The sequence below is a fragment of the Sceloporus occidentalis genome, unplaced genomic scaffold (genome assembly GCF_023333645.1).
Source record: "Sceloporus occidentalis isolate IW3139 unplaced genomic scaffold, rSceOcc1.0.p SCAF_4, whole genome shotgun sequence".
Classification (NCBI taxonomy): domain Eukaryota; kingdom Metazoa; phylum Chordata; class Lepidosauria; order Squamata; family Phrynosomatidae; genus Sceloporus; species Sceloporus occidentalis.
Window position 1 is genome coordinate 965,539 of NW_028316984.1, and position 18,591 is coordinate 984,129.

The 18,591-nt window shown below is 40.8% G+C and overlaps 1 protein-coding gene across 3 annotated transcripts in view; it reads right to left on the reverse strand.

Annotated features, from left to right (window-relative positions):
* LOC149313391 (retinoblastoma-associated protein-like) overlaps nucleotides 1-18,591 on the reverse strand; it is an 89,576-nt gene that overhangs the window by 52,613 nt on the left and 18,372 nt on the right. The window contains exons 3-13 of one of the 3 annotated variants that reach the window (XM_089519030.1): nucleotides 18,442-18,548; nucleotides 16,604-16,738; nucleotides 14,672-14,710; nucleotides 13,512-13,579; nucleotides 12,357-12,467; nucleotides 11,799-11,915; nucleotides 6,467-6,609; nucleotides 2,521-2,598; nucleotides 1,808-1,917; nucleotides 745-819; nucleotides 121-208 (exon numbers count right to left, since the gene is read on the reverse strand). In XM_089519030.1, the coding sequence (XP_089375156.1) occupies nucleotides 121-208; nucleotides 745-819; nucleotides 1,808-1,917; nucleotides 2,521-2,598; nucleotides 6,467-6,609; nucleotides 11,799-11,915; nucleotides 12,357-12,467; nucleotides 13,512-13,579; nucleotides 14,672-14,710; nucleotides 16,604-16,738; nucleotides 18,442-18,548 (1,071 nt within the window). The remainder of the gene's footprint in view (nucleotides 1-120; nucleotides 209-744; nucleotides 820-1,807; nucleotides 1,918-2,520; nucleotides 2,599-6,466; nucleotides 6,610-11,798; nucleotides 11,916-12,356; nucleotides 12,468-13,511; nucleotides 13,580-14,671; nucleotides 14,711-16,603; nucleotides 16,739-18,441; nucleotides 18,549-18,591) is intronic. The other 2 variants (XM_089519033.1, XM_089519031.1) reach the window with 2 other exon arrangements.

The window sequence follows — 18,591 nt, forward strand, 5'->3', positions numbered from 1 at the left end:
CTGTGAAAGCATCGGGGGGGAAGGCATTGATAATGCAATTCTTTACACAACATAGCACAACAATCTTATTTCTACACTGTATTCATATCAATGCTTCCATTAGTTAATGCTGTTGCTTACATTGAAGTATGAAATAAGGTTGTCTGATGGTTTATCACTTGCCGAATTTAAGATCATCACTAACTGCTGAATAGTGTTCATTGCAGTCCTATAGAAAAGCAAAGTATTGTTACAGTTTCCTGAAATATATAACGTTCTTTGGAACAGAAAAAAAATCCAATTAAATGATCCTTTAGGTAAGAACATTCTTGAATGTCATTACAATAAAATGTTATTTCCCTTCATTAATATCCTTAACAAACCCAGAGGCATTTTAGATCATTTGTGTTTTATGAATTGTCAGTAGTAGCAGACACTCTGAAGACAATTCTGGCTAAACTGAAATAATGAAACATTCACCAGCATTATATTTGCTTAGAGAAGCTGACAGCAGTAGAATATCTATCACCATCTGCTTCTGTGAATGGAACAGGAATGTCACTTTAACCAAAGCTACCAGCCACACTGTTGTACCTTATTCACTGGGACTCTTCACCATTTTAATGCCAAAGTATCAAATAACAAGAATACAAGGTTCATAATACTTGAGAATTGAAATATGGATTTGGATAGTTCTTTATACACATACATTTTTCCCCTAAATTTTTGAATTCTTTTTTAAATGCCACCTTAAATTATTCTTACCGAACAGGAGTCTGTGGAAGTACGATAGGAAGATCTTCACCTGAGTTTTTTGTTGGTGTTCTCTCTAACTGTAAACTTAACAAGAGAAACATATAATTTGTTGCAAACAAACGTTTTTCTGCTACGATACATGATAGCTCCATGAGGCTAGAATAGCTTCACTCCAAAGGCTATGGAACGGCCTGCCGGATGTGATTCGTCAAATTACCAACTTAGCTTCAAAAAAGCTGTCAAGACAGACCTCTTCCGGCAGGCCTTTCCCAAATAAATTCCCCAGCCACAGATTGATTACCCCCTCACACCAACTTGCCTATGTTATCTTTATTATAAATTGATTTTAAAACTCTTTTAATTGTAATATATTTAATTCATTTTTAAGAGGGGGGATATTGTAATTTTATGCATTATATTGTATGTGGACATTTTAGCGTGAGCTGCTCTGATTGTCTTGCTACAGTAGAGTGGGACATAAATAAAAAGTTTTATTTATTATGAAGTAGTATGTCATTATTTCCCCTTCTACTCCCACCTTTCAGTTATTTCACCTGTGTATACTACTCTTTCCTATTTATTTCCTTCTGGCAAGACTTCCATTTTCTTCCAAGAAGAATTTTGTTTATCTCTGATCCCACTTCTTATTTTTAAGAAAATGTCCCAACAAATTTGGCTCTGATTTCTCTTTCTTCTTTAACTCAGATCTAAGCTATGACACAAGTTTACAATCTGAAATCATACATACTTCTTTTATCACATTTACAAATAAAGAAACAGAACAATTCTGCTCATGTAGGAAGTTTTAATATCCATGACAGGAGTTTTGAAGCAAAGACTTGACAATAACTACAGCAGTTGAGTCTTCCACCTGCCTAGATCATATGTTTTACCAACAGAATAATGCATCCTGTCAGACAGTTCTTCCTAATTTTTTTTTGTCCAACTCATCACTAAAAAAATACTGTGAAAGATGGGAGACATTAAGCAGCAGTCACTTCCCCAAAACTACATTTTGCTTAATGAGCAGAGAAATAAAGACACATGAAATAAGGAGGGGAAAGGATGTTACCATTCTGTATCTTCATATTGTAATATTCCATCTTTCTCCAAGAATAATCTGGCATCAATATCCTTGTTTTTCAAATGCATTTCTTCATATATGCTTGATATATCATCAATCTAGGTTTTCAAAAGATTAAGAGAACTTATTTTTATTTTATTCTACTAAAATACTATATATACTTATGTATAAGTCTGGAAATTTTAGTCAAAAAATTGACCCAGAAAACCTGGATTGACTTATCCATGGGTCAATGTAAGTACTGCACTTTAAGACTTATCAAAAAAGGAACAATGCCCTAGAGAAAGGTGAGAGCTTAATCACTTTTCGGAGAAAAGAAGCCTCAATCCCCTCCACTATCTCATCGATCCGGCCTTTAGGGTGAGCTCAAAGAGTTATGCCTGTCAAAAAATTTAAAGAATTTCAGCATCATTTTGTTGCCTCTTTTTGAGCTGGCAAATGGATTGGGGTCGCAGCGTGGGGTTGCAGCAGCCCTGATCCAGCTCTCTCAGGCTGTGTCACACCACCCCTTCGAGGCAGTCTGTTTCACTCCTTAGTCACATTTTATTTCATGTTTATATTCCCAATAGTTTGTTAAATATATCTTCAGTACTTCAAAACAAAATATTGATTAAGAATTAAAGATAGTATGTGATTATTAGAAGCATAGCTACAATACAAGAAGAGTATCCTTAAATTTAGTCTAATGATTCTAATGTTACCTCTGGAAGTCTGCTGAAAGCTGGAATATCCATGGAATTGAGGAATGGAATAAAACTAGTGAAATAAACATTTTTCACCTAAAAAAAATTAAATGAAAATACTGTCACTACTGAGAAATCTGTTTTCATGCATAGCAGAAAAACTATACTGTACTTGTTTATTCAGAAACTCTAACCTAATCCTATCTGTATGAATATGAAAGATGATTCCTCAGACTTAAACACCAGGCGTAGAAAAACAAATGCTTATAATGCATGTCAATGATTTAGAAGATATTCTACTATTTGCTTGACTGGGTAGAATGTGCACACATTCAAACATTAGGTTGAGTCGTTTGTGATGTATCATTTTTTGCTTTACCATTTGAAAGCCAAATTCAAATAAAGGTCACATTTAATTTAATTCTGAAGGAAGAGGCCCCTCCCTCCTCAACTGTCATCTCGGCCTCAGAGGGAGCGATCAGGCAGACCCAGCAACATCTTGGACTGTCTGAAGGAAGAGGCCCCTCCCTCCTCAACTGTCATCTCGGCCTCAGAGGGAGCGATCAGGCAGACCCAGCAACATCTTGGACTGTCTGAAGGAAGAGGCCCCTCCCTCCTCAACTGTCATCTCGGCCTCAGAGGGAGCCATCAGGCAGACCCAGCAACATCTTGGACTGCCTGAAGGAAGAGGCCCCTCCCTCCTCAACTGTCATCTCGGCCTCAGAGGGAGCCATCAGGCAGACCCAGCAACATCTTGGACTGCCTGAAGGAAGAGGCCCCTCCCTCCTCAACTGTCATCTCGGCCTCAGAGGGAGCCATCAGGCAGACCCAGCAACATCTTGGACTGCCTGAAGGAAGAGGCCCCTCCCTCCTCAACTGTCATCTCGGCCTCAGAGGGAGCGATCAGGCAGACCCAGCAACATCTTGGACTGCCTGAAGGAAGAGGCCCCTCCCTCCTCAACTGTCATCTCGGCCTCAGAGGGAGCCATCAGGCAGACCAGCAACATCTTGGACTGCCTGAAGGAAGAGGCCCCTCCCTCCTCAACTGTCATCTCGGCCTCAGAGGGAGCCATCAGGCAGACCCAGCAACATCTTGGACTGCCTGAAGGAAGAGGCCCCTCCCTCCTCAACTGTCATCTCGGCCTCAGAGGGAGCCATCAGGCAGACCCAGCAACATCTTGGACTGCCTGAAGGAAGAGGCCCCTCCCTCCTCAACTGTCATCTCGGCCTCAGAGGGAGCCATCAGGCAGACCCAGCAACATCTTGGACTGCCTGAAGGAAGAGGCCCCTCCCTCCTCAACTGTCATCTCGGCCTCAGAGGGAGCCATCAGGCAGACCCAGCAACATCAGGGACTGTCTGAAGGAAGAGGCCCCTCCCTCCTCAACTGTCATCTCGGCCTCAGAGGGAGCGATCAGGCAGACCCAGCAACATCAGGGACAGCCTGAAGGAAGAGGCCCCTCCCTCCTCAACTGTCATCTCGGCCTCAGAGGGAGCCATCAGGCAGACCCAGCAACATCTTGGACTGCCTGAAGGAAGAGGCCCCTCCCTCCTCAACTGTCATCTCGGCCTCAGAGGGAGCCATCAGGCAGACCCAGCAACATCAGGGACTGTCTGAAGGAAGAGGCCCCTCCCTCCTCAACTGTCATCTCGGCCTCAGAGGGAGCGATCAGGCAGACCCAGCAACATCAGGGACTGTCTGAAGGAAGAGGCCCCTCCCTCCTCAACTGTCATCTCGGCCTCAGAGGGAGCCATCAGGCAGACCAGCAACATCTTGGACTGCCTGAAGGATGAGACTTCTCCCTCCTTTAACTGTATTTTTATTGTATTAACGATTTTACTGTACACCGCTATGATCATTGCGGAATAGCGGTCTATAAATAAAACATATTATTATTATTATTATCCTACTACACTAGAATAAGGCAAAATTTACTCAGTTTTATTATGTTATTAACATAAAAAGTACATAAAGCAGTTGAAGCTATAACATATGAGTAACAAACTGGCTATCATGTGTCATATGTAGCCACTGAAGGAGATGTCACGTGGTGACAAACATTTGTAGATTTTTGCAGGTCAGAAGGTGGAGAAAAAGAGAAAGAACACTGGGGCATCCTCAATATTTTTTATTTTCTGCAGACAATGGTAGATACTGTGGATCGGCTACTCCTCCCATTTGTTCATATAGGTACAAATACACTAAGGGGTTGTACAAACAGCTCCGAAGGGGCAGCCTCCAGCCACCTCTTCTTCAGTTGGATTGAGGCAACAGCAACCGCATGCCGCAGCCCCAATCCGGCCTTTCCAGGGTGTGAAAAGGAGCCACAAAAAGCGGCTCCTTTTTGTGCCCTAGAAAGGGCAATAGCTGCGACTATATGGCACTCCTTCAGCGTATGGTATCATGGTGCATCGTGGGAACGCTACGCCCCAACTCCGTCCCCCAGCCAGCCCAAAGTGCCGGTCTGTACAGGACCTAAGTAAGCTGATGAACATTCGTCCCAATGAAAGAGCAATCTTTTTTCAGATAAAAGTGCCACAGCAAAGGAGAAAAAACAATGAAAACCTCACAATCCCAAAAAGACCCAGAACTACAAAACTAAAAGCTATGACTTAGAAAAAGTAGCAAACATGAAAGTATTGCTAGCTAATCAAAATCTAGTGAGCCTTAGCCTAGCAGCCAGTAGTATTTACAGCTGCATCCACTGCAGAAAATAAATATTATAAGTTACAACATTAGTTTTTTGTGCAATGGAGGTAGCCTTTTGTGGCTGACATCCCAAAAAAATTAAACCATCTGCCCAAGTACCTGCTATCCAAAGGAGATTTTGGTGAAGACAAATGTTTCTAGTTCATACTTTATACAAAGGATAATTCTGGCTTTCATGTAGCAGCCCTGCAAATGTTAATTAAAGCAAAACAGTCCCAAAGGTGACAGAGATAGCAGAGTTTGTCAGGAAATGAGCAGATATATTCTTAAACATTGCAAAAGCAGAAATCTCATAGCTGTGTGAGACACAAACTTTGATCCACGTCAAACTTTGATCCACATCTTGCAGTGTGTCCCTCTGATGGTGTCAGGCTGAAAAAAATAGACTGGAAAGATCTTCATGTGTTTGAGGTAAATTCTGATGCACATTTGATGCTGGATAGCCATCTGTCAGGGGTACTTTCATTGTGTGTTCCTACATGGCAGGTTGTTGGGCTTGATGACCCCTGAAGTCTCTTCCTACTCTATGAATTAATTATTAAAAGATTGGACGATTCTAAGATATTTGTTCATTTCCTTCCCTACATGAGGACAAAAAGTAACTGACATCAACTCCTGCAACACAGAATTAGGTTTATGAACTGGGTGAACAACCAAGACCAGGAGCATTCATACTTCAATTATCTCCTTTGGGAAAAGAACCTCCTAGGATTTTTTTTTTTAAAATCGGAAGACCTTGTTCAGTTATACCAAGTCCTAAGGGCTTCACCTTTTAATCACCTACTGGGTATTTGTGACAGATAGTAGTTTCAAAAGATGTCTTGAAAATACAGGAAACATAGCCATAGAGCTACCAGACTCCTTGGAAACATAATTACAAAAACTGGTTCTAAGTACCGGGAACATGCAAGCAAAAATGAAAGTAGAAGTTACCCTTCAACTAGGTTGTTTACTTCAAGACTACTAAACATATTGTTGCCTATCAGAGAGTCTAGCAACCTAAGGATATCCTCTTCTACTGCACAAAACATCCACTCATAATATAGCTTCTCCAAACAGAATGAAAAATCGGTTTCACTGGGACAAACACAACGTATGTCAACAAGAGGAATTGAACATATTGGCAACACAGTGGGAAAATCATACTGCAATCTGTGGAAAGTACATGGCAAGAGATGCTATGGCTGAGGAAAAGGGACAGAAGTTACTTTGCGGAAAATGAAATAAATATTCTATAAATCCTCAACTAGTCTTACCTCATCCAAATTACAATCATATTCTCTACAAAGTTCTTCAATAACCTTTATTTCTGTATCTGATTTTGATGTACGTGTGCTCCGATTCTGACCTCGCTTGCAAGTTCGAGTTGAACCATTATTAGATGCTGCACTCAAGGATTCTATGATAAGAAAACAATTGTATGTTCAATACATACTACTACTTGAAAACAAAATCCAATGTTAAAAAAAAAGCAGTATTTTAACTGCACAAAAATGTTGCTAAAAATAAAAGTACTGGACTACAAAGGAAATGAGAATAACTATTAAGTTCTCAACTTAAATGCATAACCTGCAAAGAATTCTTTCTCCTTTAACAGGTTTACCATTTATGTCTGAAATTAAATTTTGGAAGGTAAATGTTAGAGGTGAGAAACTTGGGACTGCTGATGTTGTTGGACTACAACTTCATCGTAGCATGGCTATGCTACAGCTGATGAGAGGTGCAATAACATCTAAAGCAGGGGTCGGCAACCCCCGGCCCGCGGGCCGGATGTGGCCTGCGGAGGCGGCAGGACCGGCCCCAGCCCGGTCCTGGCGCCACCACCGCCGCCACCGCCACCTCCTCCTGGGCACTGCCCTCCTCCTCCACTGCGCAGAGGAGGAAGAGGAGGGCCGCGTGGCCTGGGGCAGAGGAGGCAAAGGGGGAAGCCCCGCGCTGCCCTCCTGAGCCCGCGCCCGCCTCCCCGTGCGAGCCCGCGCCGCCCTCCCTGCCTCCCCCATGCAGGCCCACGCCTCTGCCTCCTCCGCCCCGCCCCCCAGGCCACGCGGCACATGGAGGAGGGGGAGGAGAAGAAAGAAGAGGAGGAAGAGGAGGAGGGGGGAGCAGAAGGAGGAGGAGGAAGAGGAGGAGGGAGCAGAAGGAGGAGGAGGGGGGAGCAGAAGGAGCAGAAGGAGGAGGAGGAGGAAGAAGAGGAGGAAGGAAGAGGTGGTGAGTGGCCAGAGGCCTCAAAGTTTTTTTAAAAAAATTATTTTGGGTGCTTTTAATGCTAACAAGTCTCCCTTGGTTTGACAATGATAGTGTGATGATCATAGAATCATAGAATCATAGAATCATAGAGTTGGAAGAGACCACTAGGGCCATCCAGTCCAACCCCCTGCCATGCAGGAAATCCAATTCAAAGCATCCCTGACAGATGGCCATCCAGCCTCTGTTTAAAGACCTCCAAGGAAGGAGACTCTATCACCCTCCGAGGGAGTGCATTCCACTGTCGAACAGCCCTTACTGTCAGGAAGTTCCTCCTAATGTTCAGGTGGAATCTCTTTTCCTGTAGCTTGCATCCATTGTTCCGGGTCCTGTTCTCTGGAGCAGCAGAGAACAAGCTTGCTCCCTCCTCAATATGACATCCTTTCAAATATTTAAACAGGGCTATCATATCACCTCTTAACCTTCTTTTCTCCAGGCTAAACATCCCCAGCTCCCTAAGTCGTTCCTCATAGGGCATGGTTTCCAGACCCTTCACCGTTTTTGTTGCCCTCCTTTGGACACGCTCCAGTTTCTCAATGTCCTTTCTGAATTGTGGTGCCCAGAACTGGACACAATATTCTAGGTGGGGCCTGACCAAAGCAGAATACAGTGGCACTATTACTTCTCTTGATCTAGACACTATACTTCTATTGATGCAGCCTAAAATAGCATTGGCCTTTTTAGCTGCCGCATCACACTGTTCACTCATGTTCAACTTGTGGTCTACTTGGACTCCTAGATCCCTTTCACACGTAGTTTCATTCAGCCAGGTGTCACCCATCCTATATCTGTGCATTTTATTTTTCCGCCCTAAGTGCAATACCTTACATTTCTCTGTGTTGAATTTCATTTTGTTAGCTTTCGCCCAGCTTTCTAGTCTATTCAGGTCATTTTGAATCTTGATCCTGTCCTCTGGGGTATTAGCTATTCCTCCTAATTTGGTGTCATCTGCAAATTTGATAAGTATGCTCCCAATTCTGTCATCCAGGTCATTGATAAAGATGTTGAATAGCACTGGGCCCAGGACAGAGCCCTGTGGGACCCCACTGGTCACTTCTCTCCAGGATGAAAAGGAGCCATTGTTGAGCACCCTTTGGGTTCGGCCGGTCAACCAATTACAGATCCATTTAACAGTTCCTTTGTCTAGCCCACATTTTACAAGCTTGTTTGCAAGAATGTCATGGGAAACCTTGTCAAAGGCCTTACTGAAATCAAGATATACTATATCCACAGCATTCCCTTCATCTACCAAGCTGGTAATTTTATCAAAGAAAGAGATTAGGTTTGTCTGGCATGACTTGTTTCTCTGAAACCCATGTTGACTTTTTGTGATTATGGCATTGCCTTCTAGTTGTTCACAGACTCTCTGTTTAATGATCTGCTCCAGAATCTTTCCTGGTATTGATGTCAGACTAACTGGACGATAATTGTTGGGATCCTCTTTTTTCCCCTTTTTGAAGATGGGGACAACGTTTGCCCTCCTCCAGTCAGCTGGGATCTCTCCTGTTCTCCAGGAGTTTTCAAAGATGATTGCCAATGGCTCCGATATTACATTTGCCAGTTCTTTTAATACCCTTGGATGGAGTTCATCTGGTCCCGGAGACTTAAATTCATTTAGATTAATAAGGTGTTCCTCTACTATCTCTTTACTTATTCTGTGCTGAAATTCCCCTATTCTGTCCTCTGCTCCATTATCCTCAGGTTGAGCACCCTTTGCCTTTTCTGAGAAGACTGAGGCAAAGAAGGTGTTGAGTAATTCTGCCTTTTCTCTGTCTTCTGTTAGCATTTTGCCATCTTCTCCACGCAGTGACCCTACCGTTTCCTTCTTCTTCCTTTTGCTGCGGACATATCCAAAAAAGCCCTTTTTATTGTTCTTAACCTCTCTAGCAAGCCTGAGTTCATTCTGCGCTTTAGCTTTTCTGACTTTACCCCTACACATGCCTGCTATTTCTTTGAATTCCTTTTTTGTGATTTCCCCCTTTTTCCATTTCTTATACATGTTCCGTTTCAAACTTAGCTCGGTTGAAAGTTCCTTAGTCATCCATCCTGGTTTCTTGAGACACCTCCCGTTTTTCTTTCTCACTGGAACTGTTTGAAATTGTGCCTTCAGTATCTCTCTTTTGAGAAACTCCCATCCATCCTGAACTCCTTTATCTTTTAGTATTTCTGACCATGGAATCGCCCTCAATACTTCTCTAAGTTTACTGAAATTCGCTCTCCTAAAGTCTAGGATGCGTGTCTGACTCTGCCTGGCTTCTCCTTTCCACTGTATTACAAACTCCAGGAGAACATGGTCACTTCCACCTAATGATCCCACCACTTGCACCCCATTAACCAAGTCATCCTTGTTGGTTAGGATCAGATCTAAAATAGCTGTCCCCCTTGTTGCCTCTTCCACCTTTTGGACCATGAAATTGTCTTCCAGGCAAGTGAGGAATTTGCTAGACCTTGAGGATTTTGCTGAGTTTGACTTCCAGCAAATATCAGGGTAGTTGAAGTCGCCCATCACTACTACATCTCTCCTTTCTGAGTGTGTGGTCATCTGTTCTAGAAAGGCATCATCCAATTCCTCAGTCTGACTTGGGGGTCTGTAGTAGACTCCCACTGTAACATCCTTGTTGTTTCCCTCCCCTTTGATTCTTATCCAGATGCTCTCCACCTGGCTTCCATGATTGATGTCCAGGATCTCTTCACTGGTGTAAATATCTCTGACATATAGTGCTATTCCTCCTCCTTTCTTGTTTGGCCTATTTCTCTTAAAAAGGTTATACCCCTCTATTTCCACATTCCAATCATGAGACTCATCCCACCAGGTTTCAGTGATGCCTATTATATCATATTTGCTTTGTTGTACTAGGAGTTCGAGTTCATCCTGCTTATTTCCCATGCTCTGTGCATTAGTGTAGAGACATCGCAGACCATGGTTCCCTTTTACTTGCTGCCTGTGCAAGTTTTTTTGCCTCCCACTGTTGGGTCCTTGCACTGTTTGCCTTGTTTCCTCTGTGTCAGTTTGACAATTTTCGCCATCCCTTTCGCCTTCCTTAATATTGTCTCCCTTCCCCTCGGAACTCAGTTTAAAGCTCTCCTGATCAAGTTCTTGAGACTGTTGGCAAAAACATTTCTTCCAACTGGCGTGAGATGCAACCCGTCTGTTGCAAGAATGATGATGATGATGATATGAGTCAGCTTGAGAGGCATGCAGGCACTGTTTCTTAAGCTGAGAGAGTGTCACCTTCCAAAGTGTGTTTTGGGTGCTTTTAAGGCTAACAAATCTCCCTTGTTTTGACAGTGATAGTGTGAGGATGAGGATGATGATGATGATGAGAGTCAGCTTGAGAGGCATGCAGGCACTGTTTCTTAAGCTGAGAGAGTGTCACCTTCCAAAGTGTGTTTTGGGTGCTTTTAATGCTAACAAGTCTCCCTTGTTTTGACAGTGATAGTGTGATGATGATGATGATGATGAGAGTCAGCTTGAGAGGCATGCAGGCACTGTTTCTGAAGCCAAGAGAGTGTGACTTTCCAAAGTGCCTTTTCTGTGTGTTTTTGGTTCTTTAATGGTGATATTGATATCAGAAAGCCTCTGAGGCTTCTGAGAAGCACACTTGGTGCAAGAACAGTGAAACCACCTTGACATGTTCAATATGCATAGCCATGTGAACCCATGTTCTATGTGAAACCCAAAGAGTTTGGTTATGCAATAAGCCTCTGAAATATGCAAGAGGCCATGTTAAGTAAAGCCATGTTCAATGCCCAAATGTGGTGTTTGGAATGGGGAGAGGGGGGTTTGGCCAGAAAGGGAAGTACATTTCTGCCATCTGTCTAGGAATAATGCCCAAATGTCCTCCATTTTGATCATGCCTAAGAAACATGCATTTATATTAACATTTTTTTAAAATCATCAAATTTTTTCACATGTCCCCCATTTTTAAAAAATGTGTCCTACATTTGAAAATGTTGTCTTATATTATTTAATTATTTATTTTTTGTCTGGGGGACATCAACCCGGCCCCCGGCTCAAAAAGGTTGCCTACCCCTGATCTAAAGGATAACTGTAATAAATGTATTATGATTTGTTAGTAATAGCAACATATATGTTGCATTTCATGTCCCACACCTAAAAATTAGAAATCTGAATTACAGGGCAGAATCCCTACCCACTCCACCCGTTAAACAAGGAATGTCTGGGAAACCAGCCAAGTACTACAGTTGAGTGACCTAAGAAAGAACTCAGAAACAGGGAGGCAATAAAGACTCTTTGGGCAAGAAGTCAGAAAGTGCATTGCTGCTTCCTTAAAACTGACTCTACAGAAAAGCCACATTCTTGGCTTCTAAATCTTGACTTACTGAGAAGCAGATAGAACAAGCAACTCTGGCAGCTATAAAAACAAGAGAGCCCAGAAGTCTCTGGAGCGCTGAAATCAAACGTTTTTGCTGCTTCAAGATGCAATAGACTGCTAAACCCTAGGAATGGTAAGAAATAGCCATTTCTCAATATTCAATGTATCTCTACAGCCACAACATATTTACCATTATGTGCTTTAATATCACCAAAATCTGTGAAACTTTGGTGCACACATTAGGACAAATTCATGTAATTGTCTTACACAGGTATGAAGACCAATACATTACAGATTAATGTCTTTAGAACTGAAGACACATTGTTCCATATTTCAAATATGTTCAAAGGCGTTCAAAGGGGCGGCGTGTTTCTCCCCTTAGTAAATTAAAGCTATGCTGATTTAAGCATCCTGTCAATTTATTTGAAAACATACAATTAAAATGACAATACAACTTTGAAACATAGGTCAGGTAACATATTCCTATTTGGACTTGTGCCAGAATCTTTATGATGAATGCACATACCATTTTTAGGCAATTATGTCAAAAAGATTAAATCCTTACTGTATGGGTTCTTAAGTACTGCAGGGGGCAACATCTTGATAAAATAGTCAAGTACACATAGTAGTAACTGGAAGGAGATAACCAAGTCATCTTCCATCGGCAATATTTTTCCTGGAAACATCAAATAAACAAGTTTGGCTTTGGATGAATATCTCTTTATTTAATATGTAAAACATATATAATATTCAATGTGCAGAAAGTCAGGCTATAAATACAAAGTATCATATAACTTCTTCACAAATTACACAGAAAGCAAATCACCCTTACAGAATTAATGCTCAGATACCAGAAGAGTTTTCTAGAGAACGTGTGATTAACAGGCCTTTAGAATAAAAGTGTTTAGCATCATTCTGTGGATGCTCTCAAACTCATGAGTTTCCTACCTTACAATCAACAACTGTTTTCGGTGTTTAGCATGCAAGGCATCATCTGGATAAACTATTAAACTATACCCACACTAATCTGCAATCCTAGGGATAACTTGAAAATGCAAACATTTTTAATATATAAAATTAACGAATTACTTTAAATTGCTCCCTTTTGACATGCAGGTGTCCTTACATTCATCTTGGTGACCAAAAAAAAGTCTTTACTTGGCAGCTATGAGATATGGCTAGCAAAAGGTCTCAAAACTGGAAAATTCTCAGAACTGTAGAAACATTATTCCTAAAATGGAATTTCAATCCACAGAGATTTAAAATATTTTCCTTTGTTTTTTCTCTCTGTTAAATTGTTAAAATAAACCTTATTGGAACTCTGCTGGTCGAGTACCATTCACTGTTTCCCCCAGGAAGAAATCAATACTAGTAAAAAAGAAACTAAGGCCTGTTACAGACAGCCAAAATAAAGCTGCTTCGAGTCACAGTGGAGGTATGGTGTTTCAATGATGCATGCATCCTAAGAGTCCAGAAGTCGCACCAAAGCCACGCTCCAGACTGGAGCATGGCTTTGGTGTGGCTTCTGGACTCTTAGGATGCATGCATCATTGAAACACCATACCTCCACTGTGACTCGAAGCAGCTTTATTTTGGCTGTCTGTAACAGGCCTAAGTGCCTTCTCTAATTCCAAAAATTAACATTCCAAATCAGCAATAAATATAGTTTGAAATCAAGTGGATACACCTTAAATATGCCACTGATGCTATAACTACTTACCTTTTGCCAAAAGAAACATGGTCCAACATAGTTTTAGAATTAATGGTAAACTTAGTTCTGCACCAGTTCTACAAATATAAGATTAAAAAACTACTTCAAAACAATTTACAAAAGTATACAGCCAACAGTTCTAAGTCAAGATAAATGTTTTCCTTGCATTGTTTGGATTAAAACAAACAGCTTCCTCTACAATTAACTGCAAAGCATTTAAGGTACGACTTGAGGCAGAAAGGCAACCAAGGTGTGAAGCAGACAGCCCACAAGGTCCACACCAGGACTGCACCACTGCCAAAAAGGTACCGATTTTTTCCGCTTCTTTTTGGCCTGGCTCTTCTGGGTTGGGGCAGACTTGGTGTGGCTTCTAGCCACATTTGGGGCATGTGTCGTGTAAACACCACACCCCCAACGCTGCCCAACAACAGCCCTTTTGATCCATCTGTTTCATGCCCAAGACACAGAGATCTAGGTTAGGAGTAAAAGGCTGGACCTTTGGTAGCAACTGCTGAGCTGCCTTCTGCCACATACAAATAGCAATGACTGTTGTCTCTTAACACATCTAAACTTTAAAAAGTTGTGTTAGATGCTTTTACTACAACCTGTAACTGCCATGTTCATGCATCAAAATCTCAGTAGGTACTACTGATTTCAGCAGGGCAAAATCTACTCAGTTTAGAATCACAAACCAAGATGCTTTTTGATGTTTATGCCATTTCCTGCCTGAGGACCAGACTGTTACCCATGAGACCTCTAGGGAGGTGCATGTCAGCAGTAAGCATGACTAGAGCTCAAAGTGGGTTTGGTCACTCTGATTTCTCATGAAGCATTAACCCTGACACACACTTACACCCCCACAATAAAGACACCCATATACCAGAGTGGGTAAAGTGAGGCCCCCAAGCTCCACTTTTGAACCCCATCCCTCTGCATCCATTCCCACATCTTAGACAACTCCCACCAGGCCCCAATTTTTCTTCCTCCTGGGGAAAAGAATAGTGTCTGGAAAGAATCTGGTAGGCAGGTGGCCAATCCCATGGGCCATGCTCAAGAGATTGCTCACACCTGGTTTAAAGTCAAAACACAGTTTCATGGCAAAGGACATGAACCAATCCCCTCTGCCCATTACCTATACACCCATTCTTTCTGTAGACAGTCATACTTACTGATCATTAGGCTGGTCAATATAGATGAGCTCACAAGTCCTAAAAACAAAAATAACACATATTACTGCTCAATGTACTCATGGTATCTTAATTTTAATTGTTTTGAAGAATGGTTTTCCCTTGTGGGGGGGAAATAATCCACATAAGTGACCACCACAGACACAGAACTGTTGCCTCAACAGAATTATACAAATGCAAGCACCAGGTATTAACTGGTATTAATCCAATAATGGATGGCTCCTTCTCCACTGGCTGAGAAAGTATAAATCCTAATATTTTGTAAATGGCAATCAAGGTTGGGAAGCTTATTGTGCCTTCTGCATAAGAAAGCAAATTCACGCCTATTCATTTGAATAAAATGTATTATTGGCCATGAGTGCTAAAACACAAAGCTAATTTCTGAACTGTTTTTTTAAAAAATCATGCAATTTCTGCATTAAGTCTAGAGATAAAAGCACTATAAGGATTTTAAAGCTTACTTTAGAGCAGGGATGGTGAATGTGCAGTCTGCAGGCCACAAGCCATCCTCAATCTTTTTTTCTTTTTCTTTTTGGCCATTCCCACCAAGCTTCCCTTGAGCCCTTAGACCCCTCTGTCCAATTTTTTTCAGGAGATAAATCATGCATAATATGGTCCAACTGGAATGGCATTATAAGGCAAAACACCAAAACCATATCAGCATTCAATAGTGCTTTACCTATTGAAATTCACACAATTTTCAGCTGGAAACCCTGAAAGTATAAACTGTGACATCAGGATTACATATTTGGCTGAAAATATACAACTAAGCTCAGCTACAGGAGTATTTCCCACTCCCTACTTGATCTGTCTATCCCTGCTCTTGCATAATGGTATTCCTGGAACAAATTAAAACGTCTTCAAATGGGCATATGTTCTGACCAAGGGTTGTATCCAATTTTGTCTTCATTGTTTACAGAAAAAATACTCAATCCTACAAAAACTTTCATAAGCAAAAATCCCCACCGCATTCCCGAGCTCACGTTCACTCAAATACCCTACAGCTGGATGGTTGACTATTTTGGGTATTATGGAAGAGAGGACTGCAGAAGGAAAAAGGAATCTGTGAAAAGCACCCCCATAGATTTACAGCTCACAGAAGTATTCACAGCACCAAAGAGATGTATGTGAGTGCAGGAATACAAAGTGACATATCTGTATACAACACCCAGTTCCCTAGTACTCTAAGTCTGTTGTCCTACTTTCACTCTAGTTTGGAATATCTATTGCAGCTGACAGAAAATGAGACTGGAAGCAGCAGAATTACTTGGCTGTCATATTCTCTTTTGATACAGATTTTGAATATAAAACAGCAATAAAACAGTGATTACCATATATATTCAACTATAAGTCAACCTCACGTATAAGTGGAAGGCAGGTTTTAGGATCAAAATTATGTAATTTGATATGACCCATGGATAAGTCAAGGGTCAAACTTAGGGACATGTAACAAAGGATCTAAAGGATGAAGCAAAGCAAAACAATGCTGAAGAACTTAGAAAATTCCAGCAGGTAGATTTTCATGCTAAAGAGTGGATGGAAGACAGAAAGAAATCAGTGCTTCCAAGTCAAATTGTACTCTTGCCTTTCACCAGGAGATGGTTCCTTTTTTTTTTCTTTTTTTACAAGAGTTAAAGCCCATTACTTACACTCACCAATGGATAAGGTGGCTCATTTATGAACAATCCTAAATGTATTTGGTTAGAAGTCTCACTGACTTATTTCCTAGTCAGTATGTTTAGGACTGCAGCATAACCTCTACGTGTAAAATCAGCTAAAATGGCATAGCCCCTCAAAATAGAGAACGGGATTATTAAAACACAGGTCTTTTAAAATTACCATAAAACAAACACCATGATTTTTTTTTTAAAAAAAACCTGAATTTTAACATGCAAATGAATAACAAACCAATACCTTTCAAACTTCTGGTATAGTGCCAAGAGCACATCATATTTTTTCTTCAGGCGTGATACAGTACTATCCACTTTAGTACTAATGGTGTAGGTGTTGACATCCATTTCTTTAATGAAGTATACAAATTTGCACACACTGTAAGAAAACCATAAGAAGCAACAATAATTTCAGAACTTAATACTTACAAAATCAAATGCGCTAGACACAGAACAACCATATAACTATACTGTACTCCATGCCCAAAACTCAACATTTCTGGCTGAAATTGCAGTAAAGTATTTTTGCTAGTCAGGTGTAAGGGGAATTTTAAAATGTGTTTTTGTTTCATCAGACTGAAGAATGTAACAACTCAGTTCTTGTCTAATTTTAATTAATACTTTTCCCCAATAATTAAATCTTCAATTCCTTTGATAGTTTCTCCCTAATTATAAGCCTAATTCTTTTCCTGCTGCAATTATATTATTTTAACGATGGCTCAAATATTAAGTGCCATTTGCATTTTCAAATATTAAACAATTAATAGGTAGTGAAAGTTTGCTTTTTAAATTCACAATCCAAGGAATACCTTCCAAGACATTTTTATTGAGGGGCTAAGGCTTCACCAAAAATTTGGCAGAGGCACCTTCGATGATGGGAGCTCTGCACATAAAAGAAGAGTCTGCTCAGTATCCACCATTCTTCCTCCATTCCCCCCAAGTACCCCATGCCACAGCCCACCCCATTTATGAGGATTCCCCTCAATTCTTAAGAAGGAATTCACTGCACCATCTAAACAAATTTATTCTGTATGCAAAGATTTTCTAAGAAGCTATTTCATTTAGATTTTTAGTTAGAGAGGCTAGTTAGTATTCGAAAAAGAATCTTGAAATCCCACCTATATTGTAACAGTTAAACAGTTTCAGCAAACAGTGCCTTGCCAGGATAACCCCAGCCATATCACTCAACCAAGTATAAATCAGGACATAGTCCTCAACATAAACAAAATATAAACACGTGGCAGATTCTATAGATTCTGACATAAAGGAACCTTTGGTAATATTGAGTGGGAATCAGTATTTCATGAAGTTCTAACCATAACCAACATTCACTAAGATCTTGAGAACATGCTCTCGTGAAGAGATTACTCATCATGCAAGATCACACTGCACCTTGAAATACCTGAACCACACAAGAGAAAACATTCTAGGTTATTAAATTTAGTTCCCTCAGAGTTTCAGTCAGCTCCCATTGTCACTGTTTTTAGGAAGGTTGACTATTTGATTAGCTATCATGAATATTTCTTTAGTGTAAAGGCAAAATAAATTTACAATTAATAAACTGGCTGCCGATTTTCTTTCTGGACTGAAACACATGATATAGCAGATCTACCTGAAGATCTTCTGAGTTTATTCCCCCTCCCTTTCTTGAAAGCATCTGTCATGGGGAAAGAGTAGTTAATTTTATCAAAACAATATTGCTGGAGCAGTGCACCATTTCTCTTAAACTGTAGATCCATTAATTTATCATTAGCCTTATAGCAGGAAAATAAAAGCACAGGGACCTGCATTCCACTCCACCTTAAATCAAACAATACCAGGAGTAGGTGAGGGGAAATGGAGGTAGATTAAGCATTGCCTCCTCCAACACAACTTTACCAACAAAATTAACAGTTCTCCTTAGGTCAGACTGGTTTGGATTACAATTTATCAAGTACTGGTTTCAAACTCCCCTCATGGAAGTGAACTGTGAAAAAATCAAGCTAATCACATTCCAGATTTTAATCAAACAAAAAATGAATTCACAGCAACCAAAAACCATTTTTATTAAATGGTATGGGTTAATTTATACAACATACCTACCTAATATTTAAACACTTTAGAAGGTGTGTAAATGTGAATGTCATCTCATCCAAGTCAACTGCTGCTGTGAAAATACAGATTCCCCACAATTCTTTACAACGGCTCTCCTAGGAGAAAGAAATAGTAACTGCCACAAACATCAGAAATCAG